The sequence below is a fragment of the Acipenser ruthenus genome, chromosome 10 (assembly GCF_902713425.1).
Source record: "Acipenser ruthenus chromosome 10, fAciRut3.2 maternal haplotype, whole genome shotgun sequence".
Lineage (NCBI taxonomy): Eukaryota > Metazoa > Chordata > Actinopteri > Acipenseriformes > Acipenseridae > Acipenser > Acipenser ruthenus.
Window position 1 is genome coordinate 17532584 of NC_081198.1, and position 13635 is coordinate 17546218.

At 40.1% G+C, this 13635-nt stretch overlaps 1 protein-coding gene across 2 annotated transcripts in view; it reads right to left on the reverse strand.

Moving 5' to 3' along the window:
- The window catches only part of syde2 (synapse defective 1, Rho GTPase, homolog 2 (C. elegans)), a 42087-nt gene that overhangs the window by 14402 nt on the left and 14050 nt on the right, over positions 1-13635 (reverse strand). For both annotated transcript variants that reach the window (XM_059031898.1, XM_059031897.1), the window contains exon 3: positions 9035-10131. In XM_059031898.1, coding sequence (XP_058887881.1) covers positions 9035-10131 — 1097 coding nt within the window. The remainder of the gene's footprint in view (positions 1-9034; positions 10132-13635) is intronic.

The window sequence follows — 13635 nt, forward strand, 5'->3', positions numbered from 1 at the left end:
TGTATCGACTGAGCTGCAAATACAATGCCCTCCAATTTTTGGCAATTATTTTCTAAAGTAAGAGAAAGACGACGAGAAAGTAAAGTAAATAAAGTAATGTTTGGGATACTCCGGTAACACAGCTAATCTGCGTGACCATTTAATGAGATGGCACCCTACAAAACATCAAACAAAATATGCATTTATTCATCTGAACTACCCAAAATGAAGAAAAACAACCAAGATAGTTCCAAAAATATCTTTGGTCAGAAGTATTAAGCATCCTGGCAACGTCACTCCCTAGTGAGCATGTATTCAATAATGCTGGGCAGATTGTAAGCAAGTGCCAGTCATCAATTAAATTAAAACAAAATGTGGACACTATCATGTTCCTTAACACAATTAAAATATAAGCCATGGACAAAACTGCTGTGGACAGTGATAACTTTTTAAAAATTATTATTATTTTTTTCTCTTGATTGTTACTCTGACTTGTTATGGATTTAAACAACTGTTTTCTGGGGTGGATTTTGCTTTGACCCCCAACTGGTACAAACGAATAAGGTAAAAAAAAATATATACGATATATTTTGTAATTACTATATGCATAAACAGATGCAATCAATTTAATATGCATAATAGTTTTTAAAGCAATGTTACACAGTAATCCACAGCTCCACATGTATTGCTGCGGGGTTTTTTTACCCTTTCATAATGTAGATAACTCGAGGCGTCTGCTTTATTGGAGAACGATATATCGACAGTGAAAAGTTAACTTACTGATATACTGTACGTATTGCTTCTAATTTGTATTACTCCCCTGGCCCAATGCCATGAAACACTTGTGAATGACTAACCTACAAAGACAAATATCATTAGCCTTACACTGTACTGAAATAGTTGGCAAGCATATTTTGGCAACACTTAAACATTTAAGCAAAATTAGGTGTAGCAAAAAGGCCCTGTGTAGTTTTATCTGCAGACACCACTTGGGCTCCAGGGCATCCTAGATGGTTGATGAGAGTTTCTGTTTTCTAATGCCAGGGCTATGAGCTCGTCCCCCTGGGCTGCTTGCACCCCCCATCCCCCACCCCCTACCCCCTACCCCCATTACAATTAGAGAATTAAACACATTACATATTGCTACTGTCTCTTTGGAAAGGTTTTTCATTTACTGACTAGCCATGAAAGACCATCCTCAAAAACCATACAAGTAAAAACGGTAAAAATAAATCACGCAATATTACCAGTCAAACATAATACAGGCCCTTGTTAAAAATGGAGTTTGACACCTATGCTCTAAATCCGCAGACCACTTGCTGTGTGTGAGTAAAATCCAGGTGGACCGCAAACAAAATTCAGTTACGCAGTTCTTGCAAAAGCTCACTTCTACAAATCACACGTTGTGCTACTACAATATGTATTACTAATTAACACAACAAACAGCTTTAACCACATATGGTTAAGATTTGTATGTAGTCTGCACTTTTCACCTTTATCTGTTTTTTTTTTTATTACGGGTGTGCTTATAAATTAATATTACAGCTCCCTTTGATGCAATACCAAAAGCACTGTCTTGAAAGCTGCCATTAACTGAAACAGCTTTCAAATGTCTAACAAATACTAACTAAATAACTGTTACATATTATGAAGCCCCCATATATCCAGCATTATTTTATTTTTTAAAATCTAAATCTAGCATTCACGTAAATGAATCACGTAAGTGCTACAGTGTTGCTAGGGATATAGGAATATCCCGATTTCCATATTATACGTTTTTATATAATTTTGTTGCATATAGAAGTTAATGTGAAACAAAAAGAGGTTATATTTGTAGCCTGACTTGTGAACTGTACCATAGTGTGAATGATCAATTTCAGCTCCATGATATTATATGGGTTTATTCAGCCAGGTTTAATAAAATGACAACATTCCTTGATGAAGTGGTAGTTTCAGTGCAGTGATTCGTTCTGAATACTTTAAACCCGCCCCAACTACTGAGCGACAGCACATTCCTACATTTCTACTGGAGACTCCGTTTGCGAGATTTAAAACAAGATTACAAGCGGGATTTAAAGCTGTATTACAGTTAACATACGGAGGATTTAAACAGGATTATAAATTGTGTCGAAATGTAAAAAAAATGCAAAAACCTCAGAAGAATGTGCCCATGACTATAAGGATTTCATTTGTAGAAGACAGCAAAGGAAAGAAAGTGTGCAAGTACTGTCAAGTTACTATACATATTGTAACAAAAAAAAAAAACTGCCAAGCATTTTGGAAAGTAACTGAAAACACCAATTTCAAAAGCCCCGAAAAAAAACAAAAAACGATTTGCATAAAACTCTACAAAATAGCTCAAAATAAGCACCGAAAAATAAAATGAATAAACACTGACAAAATGAAGCCCTATATAAAAATATGTGTTCTGGTCATTCACAAAACCTCTGTGGTCTTATCAATGCAAATGTCCAGCTGTATAAAACCACATGTACAGTAGTGCTTCAAATAATTAATAATGCAAACAGTAGTTTCTTTGATAAATATCCCAGGATATTTTTTTACTCACAATAAAAAATGTATTATTTGGCAAGGCTGGTTTATCTTTCAGAAATACCTTTCTCTGTACATGCCTGCTCCCCTTGAACACAACCCTGACTTGAAGAGGGCATACGATTTACCAGAACATTAAAATAAAACAATGCAGATTTGTTTACTGTAACGCTCTACACTAGTCACGCCAAGTTCTCAAAGCGCACAGCACTTATTACATCAACAGGAAACTCTGCAATCAAGAAGGGCCTTTGTTTAGCTTGGGGTGTTATCTGTTCAATGTCTTGTTTTCAAAGGTGCACTTGAGGACAAGAGGCCTTCTTCTACACTGTACACCACACGGCTGTGGCCAGTAACATCTTTATAGAGCCTTCTGATCACTGCATTAGTCCCAAAAAAGATACAGAAGCAACAAGTAAAAAACAATGAGCAAGGGTTTATAGAAACCATCAAATGGCAGACCGCATGAAAGAAATGTTTTCTGGACTGCGATAGGATCATAGTAGGCTTGAAATAGCTTGGCCATTTAAGGAAAACAAATATAGAAGGGCAGGAAGTGTAAATGTACTATGTGCAAGACATGCTTTTCTCTATTAAGTAAACTATTAAGGAAATGAATTCACCTTTTATGAAAGACTGAACACTTCCTGGATTACAAGTTAAAAATAACTAGTACAGTATACGTTCCCCACTGTTAGGGTCACATTGTAAGGGAAACATTGAACCAGCAGGCATTCTTTGTGAAACTATGGCTCCTAAAACAGTAAATACACTGACCTATAAATAACGTAACTGCTCCTGCTACGTAAGAAATAACCCATGACAGGGTGTGCGGTAAGACAATCTTACCACACGCCCTGGAGAGGGTTATTTCGCTTATAAAATGGCTACAATTTTTTTTTTTTTTTTAAATAATTACACAAACTAGCTCTTTTAAGGAAAAAAATTAGAAATGTATTATGTATCCTTCCACTGAAAAAAAAAATATATATTTTGTACTTTTTTATTTGCCGGCATAATTTCCCTAAACGACTTTCGTGTCAGTTTGCGCAGTGCAGCAGTCCTTCCCGTCCTCGGCGAGCACAATAGAATTCTATGCCGAACCCGACCTTGTTTAAAAGCCCAACGGTTGTGTCAGCAGAGAGCAGGAGAGATTTTAATTTTGTTTTAAATATGTTTCTGAAATCGGAGGGTAGTGGTGAGATGTATCTGTTGTGTCTAATTTAAATATTGCATACTCACTAGTCATTTTTTTTTTCGCTTTTTTTTTTTTTTTTTAATTTAGTCGTTGCCAATTATTTTTTATTAATTTATCCCCAATTCTAAATGGCCAATTATTTTTAGGCTCAGCTCACCGTTACCACCCCTGCACTGACTCGGGAGGGCAAAGATGAACACACGCTGTCCTCCGAAGCGTGTGCCGTCAGCCTACCGCTTTTTTTCACACTGCGGACTCACCATGCAGCCACCCAAGAGCTACAGCGTCGGAGAACAACGCAGCTCTCGGGCAAGCCCGCAGGCGCCCGGACAGACTACAGGGGTCGCTGGTGTGCGGTGAGCCAAGGACACCCTTGCTGACCTAACCCTCCCTCCACCCGGGCGGCGCTCGGCCAATTGAGTCGGCAAAGGAATAGCCTGGATTCTAACTCGCGACGTCCAGACTATAGGGCACATCCTGCACACCACGTGGAGCACCTTTACTGGATGCGCCACTCAGGAGCCCCTTTCACTAGTCAGTTTTAAGGCGATATTAAGTTGAATTGTATATATTACATGCTGAGTGAGACTTACGTGGTGATTTCTCAGATGGCTTTTGAATAAAGTGTTACAGCTACTGCTTACTTCAGAGTTTTCTTTGTTCTGTTCTCTGACTAAATACCACAGTATATTTGCCAATTGTTCTGTAATTCTTAGTGACAGATTGTTGAGTGATTTAAATGCTATTTCAGATTATGTTGACATTTTTACCTACAGAAACACCTTATTATTATTATTTGTTTATTTAGCAGAAGCCTTTATCCAAGGTGACTTACTAGGGTGTGTGAACTATGCATCAGCTGCAGAGTCACTTACAACTACGTCTCACCCGAAAGACGGAGCACAAGGAGGTTAAGTGACTTGCTCAGGGTCACACAATGAGTCATTGGCTGAGGTAGGATTTGAACCTGGGACCTCCTGGTTACAAGCCCTTTTCTTTAACCACTGGACCATGATTGTTTTATTCCCTGTTTTATCTGTCTTTCGTTTTCTGCGATTCATACTCTTATTAAAACAGTATATCATTTAGATTTATGTTCATGGAAGAGAATCCTGGATTTTTACACAAATCCTACTTGAAATAGGAACTGTAGTATTTCTACAATCTCTTTATAACAGCCACTATAAAGTTATAGCAATGAACAATACATATAACACACATTTTCATAGGATCTTAAAACAGATGTTGAAAATCCGGGACTATGATTCATGAGTCCATGTGTGTGTATTTCAGCAGACCTTAACCAGACCTTGAGTTCTAATAAATATTTCCAAATGGGCCAGTTCAACTGCACCCGAGACCTGGGGTCTATCCAGTTCAACTGCACCCGAGACCTGGGGTCTATCCAGTCCAACTGCACCCGAGACCTGAGGTCTATCCAGTTCAACTGCACCCGAGACCTGGGGTCTATCCAGTTCATCTGGATAAAAACACAGCATGATTGAGCAAACTGCACTTTTAATGCATGGTTTATTTTCAGCTAGGCGTTATCACTGAGCTCACACTGATAACACCCACCTAACACCCCAATGCAAGTGATGCAACAGGACCTGTCAAAAATCTGCTGAACTAAGCACAACTCAGAGCTGTAAAGCAACCAGCCAGGGCACAGTCAGACTCGCTAACAGCTATCTCTCTTCTGTTACGTGATCCATAGAGCTGCACAATCCATCTATTTTATGGCAATGTGTACCATCCACAGGAAGCAATTGGCGATTCCTGTGTTTATTTAAAAGAAAGATTTCCTGTGCTGACAGAAATCCTAGTTCCTGAAGCTGTGTAGCTGCCAGAAGACCTATGTGTTGCTTCGGCCGTGCATTTAGTATTGAAAACACAGATATCAATGTGCAATGCTCCAGTGAAAAACAAGAAATCCTGCCCGCACACTACCTTGATGGCCTAAATCATTGACCTGAGGGTTTTTCAATATTAACATGGAAATGATGGACTGCTGACAAACTGCCACCATAAAGCAGTCACGCATGTTGAAGGTTTAACAAGCAAACACTTGTATTCTACTACTGTCTATTCCAATGCATTTAAAACACATTCCTGAATTATTATTTACTGTTGTCCCGCGTTATACCGCCCCCCTTCATAACGCCACCCTCGCATACCGCCAGCTATTCTCTCTGAACAAATGTCACCAGTATAAAACAGAGCTATTTTTATCTGTTATATCGCCACTCTGCTGTCCGCCACCCGCCAACTTCCCCAGCCAAGCAAACGTAAGTATAAGCACTGTAGTTTCCCTCATTGTAGCGCCAGCGAAATAATCATGGCCAATTAAAACAACAAAGTTATGCAGTTAACCTTTGACTCGCTTTCCTAGTTTGTTGTTAACTGAACGGTCATACCAATGTCATCAACACTCTCGCTCCTAAAGCAAAATGGCGAGACAACCCTACATTTAACACCACAGCAAAAGAAAAAAACCTGCATGTATGCATCTGAAAATAAGAAGGCAAGTCAGCAAGACATTGCAAATGTTTTCTCGCATAAGTGAGGCATATACTGTTCATTGAAGGACAATCTGCGACATTCTAATGAATAAAAACAAATGGCTTACCTCGATTTGTTTAACCTGAAAAAGGCTTGACACAGTCTAAAATAAGTGACTTTTATAAACCACAGTAAATGTTAAATAAAAAGTACGGTAAGAGATTTGTTTGTTTACGTGCAAGTTTTGCACAAATGAAGGCTCACTTAAACTAAAGCTGCAGTTTTGTAAACATATTAAACTTTTTTTTTAAATGCTTAAAAAAAGAATGCCGTTGAGCTTAAATTGCTTTGTAAAATAAATAGATGGAATCGTTCAATGGGGGATATTCAGCAGGCTTACAGTGAAGTTCAAATGACCAGTACAGTAAAAAAAAAAAAAATGGTACACACTTGTTTTTATGGAACTGTTGTTTGGGTGATTTTAACACTAGTGTTTATCTTTTATTTTATTTTAAGTATAAACTGTTTCTCAAAAGTAACCAAGTATGTTTTATACAGAATGGAAAAGATGATAAAATGTCACTAGTAGACCTATTGTTGTGTTAAGAACTAGTACTGTAGTTTAAAAAAAAGACTAATGTTTTATTAAAATGGCCTGCAGATACTGTAATTGTATAACTAAAAAAATAAAACGTCTGAATTTACTGCAAACATAGTAGGCTGTGTGTGTGTGTGTTTTTTGTTTTGTTTTGTTTTTTTGACCCTCACTATAACACCACCCTCGCTTATTGCCCATTTTTGCCCATGGCCCTTACCAGGCAGTTGACACTATCATTATTAAACAACACGCTTTATAAATGGCAATACAAATTTGTGAAGCGTTTCAACAATGCAAGAGACGTATTTAAAAAATGTACGTGAGGAGCAAACTGGAAATCAGAAAGCCAAGCGATATTTGGATGAACTCCAGGAACATGCTTTTAAATGGAAGGACATTATAGATACAACCTTGAAATAAAAGACTGATGGATATGCAGGACTAGCTATATTAAGTATCTGTCTTATCCAGGTTTTCAGACATGAGCCAACATAATTGCCTAAGGCAGATGTGGGGATTAAGGTTTGACATGAGAGTATGGAATCTGGGAGCTGCAAGACGGACCTCATACTGGTTTAATAATATCCTGTGTCTACACCACTCCACTTTGTCTTCAATTTCGGTTTCCATGTATTTCTAATTAACACAGAGTGCAGGCAGGATTAAAGGTTTGGCCCTCAGCTTGTGGCTGATAAATTTACTTTATAGACTAAATGGAGCCCATGGCAACAGAGTTAAGGACAGCACATGCAAACCGGCCAGACAGTTTAATTACCAGCATCCTGATTCTAATTAGGATAAGTGAGGACTGGAGTCTCATGCTGGTGGTAAAGTGACTCCAGCAACACAGACTTCATTAGTAGGGGTGTAACAATTCATAGCGTACGTTCTTTTCATGATATATCGTATCGGAATAGAAGTACTGTATGCATCGTATGTACCATGATACAGAACCAATATCACAACATAGCTCATTGTAGATCAGCATGTGGTTCTTGAATGAAGAATAACATTTTATAGTTGGCATGGATACATACTCTCCGTCTTCCTATCACTTATTTTTTTCAATATTAGTCTTTTTCAATATTAGTAATATTAGTCTTCTACCTGGTAGGAACTATACATAGGCAGTAAAGAGGAGATATTTTTTCCCAGTAGATAACATGACTTCCACCTGCACAAGAACTGCTGGTTATTTCATAGAGTCTAAGTACTGTAAGAGAAATGTTCACAGAAAAGAGTCAGTGGACACCTAGATAAGTAGATTCTGTACTGTAGCTCACACTACCAGTGTCACAGGTACAGACTGAAGTGTCCAAAGTTTTATCCGTCACGTTGCTAAAAGGCATTAACAAGGAGAAGGCTGGCAGGGTAAACAGCTACTGTAGGCAGCGAGGTGAAGAAACCAGCCAGGAATGGAACAATGAGAAACGGTTCGCTTCAAGTGCCACCTCTACTGCTTAATATCCAGTTTTTTGACAGATGACATGCTGTGCCATTCAGTATCTTACTGTACATGAATGTATGTCACAGTCTAAAAGATTTTTTTAAATCAAATTATGGAAAATGGACAGTGCTGTGTGTAAATCATATTAAAAAGGTACAACTTGTTTAACAATACAATAGGGAAGCAAGCATTTTACTGGCTACTAAAAATCAGTCTGAACAAGAAAACTGTCAGGAAGGCTGTTCTGTCAATAGTAGAGATGACTGGCGCACAAAGTCTTGGCAAACAAAACTCAAAAGGATGGAGCACAGCAAGAGGGGCATGTCATAAAGGCAACAAAGTACCCTGTGAGGGGTCCCGGCATACAGTATGACCTGGTCAGAAATACAGCTGGAATAAGTTCAAATGTTTACATTCTGTTTGGATTGGTAGCTGTTAGATTACATTTGTTAGTTGAAACTTTATTCCAATAACACTGTGAATGTGGAATTATTTTAAATATACAGCTTGGTGTTAGACTTGTACATCACTCTCCATCTGGAAGTTAAATAACAAAGTATGGTGTTGAGCATCTATATATATAAAAAATGACATAACTTCATATCAGAATTAATCCTGAGCATTACATTAAAAAGGTATGGTGAGAAGGCTTCACAAAAAAAAAACAAGAGACACCCAAGACCTCGATTTTCTTTGGGCTAGCTAAGATAAAACCCAAGAGTTTTCTCCTCGAGCCCAGCTGCTGGAAAAAGCTTACCTGACAGCCTCGATTCTCAATCTCCGTGATGCACTTCTCAATCAGCAGGGGCACCATGATCCCAGCATTCTCCTTCTCCACCAGCTTCCAGGCCTCCACACCAAACACCGCGGGCTCCCGCTCCCTGCCGAGACTGTCCAGGGAGTTCTGCCACTGCTCCATCAGGTTGAGCTTCACATAGATCTTCCCCCTTGGCTCCAGTTTCACAGCCAGTTGGTGGGTCCTGGTGACCCTGAAGAGTGTGGGTAGCACCACTGTCCCGTGGCAGCAGACCCTGTTCCTCCTGGGCGTGGGCTCCCAGCTAAAGACCACCAGCTTCAAGTGCTGGGCGTTCTCTAGTTCAATGTTAAATGTGTGGTCCATGTCCAAAAACGTAGTCTTGCAAGTCAGCAAAGCAGTCCGGGCTTTATTGACTGAGTCCACCTGAATGGCACAGTAGACTTCTCTGGAGTCGATTCTTGGGGGCTTCAGGTCCTCAGCTCCATAGAAGTGCACGCTCATGAGTCCAGATATATACTGCAAGCATTTAGGCTTGTCGGCAAAGCTATAGTGCCGGAAGGCATCAATGTCAATTTCTGTGACATGGACTTTGTGATTGTTGGTAGGCGGCTCTTTGCTTTTACCAACTTTGCTGCCCGATTTGGCCACCAGTTCCGGGGAGTCACCATCACTCAGGTAGCCCCCCTTACTAGCCGACTTGGAGCCTTCTGTGTCATTCTTCTTCTTGTAGCTGTGCTGGGTGGATACACTACTGTCCAGGTGGTAGCGAGAGATGACATTCCTGCTGGCTGCCGTGCTGTTCCCTGGAGACAGTGGCGGACCCTGAGCAGAATCTGTCCCGCTGCTGCTCCCATTGCTTTTGGGAGAGGCTGGTCGGGGCTCAGGGTGGCTGCTACTTGAGGTCCCTTTCACACTCAGCTTCCTACTGAGCTCCGGCAGTTTCTTCATTTTCATTGATAGTTTCCTAACAGTTCTGGGGGATTTAATCTTGTCTGGAAAGGACCAGTTGATGGAGCCTCCCTTCTTCAAGGGGTTTGGGCTGGAAGGGGGTGAAAACCCCGGGTCTGACTTGTAGGTACCGTCTGTAGGGCCGGTAACTGGAGAAACACAAAGAATTGTTTTTAGGCACAAGCATAAAATAGAAGACTTCCACAAGGAGACGGAGGGATATTTATTGAACTGTAAAAATTGTAGACTTAAAAGACTAAAAGAAAGGGGACATGTGGCTAGGAACAACATTTGTGCAGACCACTCCCACTGTGCAATCAAGCAGAAAGCACTTACTCTACTGGTAAACTGACACCAACTGTTACTGTGTATTTGGCCCTTGCTGCTACTTACCAGATTTGGGTTCATACAGTTACCCTTAAAGAAGGACTACATTCAGAGAAAAAGCTCAACAGTCAATGAACGACATAAAATACATTTTCTGAGGCACAAAGGTAAACAAGAATGCAGGGTACTGAAAATCACCCAGCTATTGTAGCAGGATATTGCTCTCTCATGACATGCTTCCTAATTCAAACCAAGTTAGCATAAATTTGATCAACATGAATGTAAATTTCTCTGTAACTCAGGACAATAACCTTTATCCCACATTCTTATACCACTACAGTACCACTTGTCTTTCCTGTGCTAGAACTGAAAGGGAAACACTGTTCTTTTTAATAAAAGGCACCAATGATAACAAGTGTGTGGTTACGTGCACAGGTACAGGAAATGTTCAGTGTCTGATGTGGCTTCTGTTGGGGTTTTGTGTTTAGTCTGAGGATCCATCTTAGTATGAATCCAATACCTGTGTTGATATTTGTAGGGGCTGGGGGTTAGGATTCATGGATTTGGTGCCAGTATCAGTGTCACTGGCAAGCACTTGTGTTACGGTTAAGTAAACAAAAACAGCAGCTGCTATCCTATAGGAGTGCTACAACACAAATAATGCCCATATGTTACTTTCTACAGAGACAAAACTCAAACTAAGATTATCGAGAATGAAAAACTAACACTTACAGTAAAGCAGCCAGAGCCAGGTTTTTCAGCAAGCTTTTTCTCGTTGTCATTTGCCTAATATAAGTTTAGGTGTGACAAATTAAACTCAACAGTTTCTTGTTGCCGTTTCTCTTGTACAACAAAAAACATAGTAACATTTCCAATGCAGAATCAAAGTCTGACGAAAGTATACTGCCGATTTACATCGTTACCGCAGCAAATGAAAAAGGAACAAAGACAAGCGATTCTTTATTGCAAGCATACCGTTTTAGTTTGTGTCACTCTTACGCAGCCCTATTAAAACAAACAGCACTTCTATTTACTATTTGCAGAAAAGCAGTGGCACAGTTTCATAACAGGGGAAGCACTATTTTCAGAATGCTTGCTGTGCTTTTCTGGCATGAAACTTGTTAGAAATGCTGCATTTGATAAAAGCGGACAAAGACTCCACTTGTACTGCAGATCACTATACAGTCCTGTTAGTGGGCTGTCCTGCAGCATTCCATCATAATCAGAGCCATGTTTACAACCTTTTCATTAATCATGCCCCCCGCCCCCCCAATGCAGTAAAAATACAGGGAGAGAGGTAGCTATGAGGATGGATCCATCAAGAGCCTCCACAAACAAAATCCCTTTTCACAGGAAAAGCGTTTTACATGGTATACATTGTAGAACATGGCAAGTAGTGACTTGCTGAACGTCTGTTTTTTTATTTTTTGGTTGATGGGAGTTTTAAAAATAAACTGTGACAAAATACGGCATATTTAATGTAATATTTTCATAGTAAAAAATAAATAAAATAACTTAAAAAGTGTTTTTGTTTAGCCAGGTAAAACCAAAGATCATTCATACAGTCTTTAGGACAGAGGATCACACTTTGTCCAGAGTTCTCCGTAGGCTGTTATACACTGTGTGGGGCAACATGGAAAATGTTGTCAGCCTACATTGCATATGTATCATCAACAGTGTATGGTATTTTGTTTTTCCAACATTGTAAATATCACGTTGAACAATTGTTTAACAGTATATCGTGCAAAGCACTGTAGTGTTGATATCATTTGTATGGGGAAAATTGGTTTATTGTATGTCGTTGTGGAGTTGATTTGTTTAATTACATTTATTGTTTCCAGACGGGCGCTCGATTGAGACTTGCTGCCTGCTAGGTTTGGTTGAGGGGAAGGGCAGCAAGTGATTGGCTATGCTGGACCTCAATCAGCAGGTGGGCGGGTCTTGACCGAGTGTCCGTCAGTTTAAAAGCATCCGCGGGAGATGGTTCGGGGTGACTGCAACGCCATGCCAGAGGGGAACGGCGTATACTCGGGAGGAGAGGGTCCGTTCTGCAGGAACGACAGCTACGCAACCCTGAGACTGCAAGCGGTGCTTGTGAAGGCAATGCCCAGCCAAGGCCGTATGAAGCAGCACGAGTCATTGTATGAATACTGGCTCATGAGTAGGTTAGTTAGGGGATTGTGATCCCGTGTGATGTATAGCGAGGGTTATGTAGTGTAGCCGGTTCCTGGAGCGGGACGCCTCGTTTATAAGCCTAGCGCTCGCCCTCTGGGGCACCTTTTATTTGTAGTTTTTGTACTGTGTTTTATTTTGCCTTTTGTACAGCTTGCTGTATGTGTCCTCTGTGCGTTACCATGGCTGGTAACGTCACACGACCACCTTTTACTTTCTTTTCTGTTTGTATTAATAAATCCTGCGCGCCTGTGCCTCCGTTTCAACTCCACCCCCAGTTGTCTCTCTGTACTTTGTAAACGAGGCTATCCACACACGTGACGTGAGACCCTGTCACACACTGTTATTCCCTATAGTCTAGTAACTAGTCCTGTAAAACATCTCAGAAGACTGGAAACTAGATTTTGAAGCTGCATCGATGGTTTATGTTTCCTCCATTGTATATTTTTTTTTGGTAATGAATCATGCTTATCCTGTCTTTCAGACAAGATGTAAAACCAAGGTCCTATTGTAAGCGACTCTGCAGCAGCAGTTGTAATGCATAGTTCACCCCCTAGTTTCTGCAAGTCGCTTTGGATAAAAGCATCTGCTAAATGACTTATTATAATTATTAATAATAATAATAATAATAATAATAATAATAATAATAATAATAATAATCATCATCATCATCATCTTTGGGGAATGTGCACATGCCTCACAATACGTATTTCCCATAGAGGGTTCTATTCAACTGATTCAAACACAAACTGATTTTTTAAAGCTTTGTTTGGATCAATTTAATAGACTCCAGAGGTAATGAACTCCAATAAGATGTAACACCAAGGTTCTCCAGTCACTCGGACCCCATCAGAAATATTTCTTCTGAAATCTTGTTGCTCATTGCTAGCACTCTTGCATTATTTCAAAGTAAATCCAAGGGTGAAACATTCCCTCGTCTAAAACTGCTGGCCAACACCTTCAAGTTAAGCAGTGTCATTCCTGAACCCCCTCCCCCTCACCCAATGTGGAGCCTCTGACTTCCCCCAGGAAGCAACCTGCTCATGACACTTCTGATATTTCACCAACTGGCATTTACAGCCGATTGCTCCTATTAAGGCAGCCCACAGACAGCTACTGATGCCTCTTCGTTTGCTGTCACGCAGACGTAAACC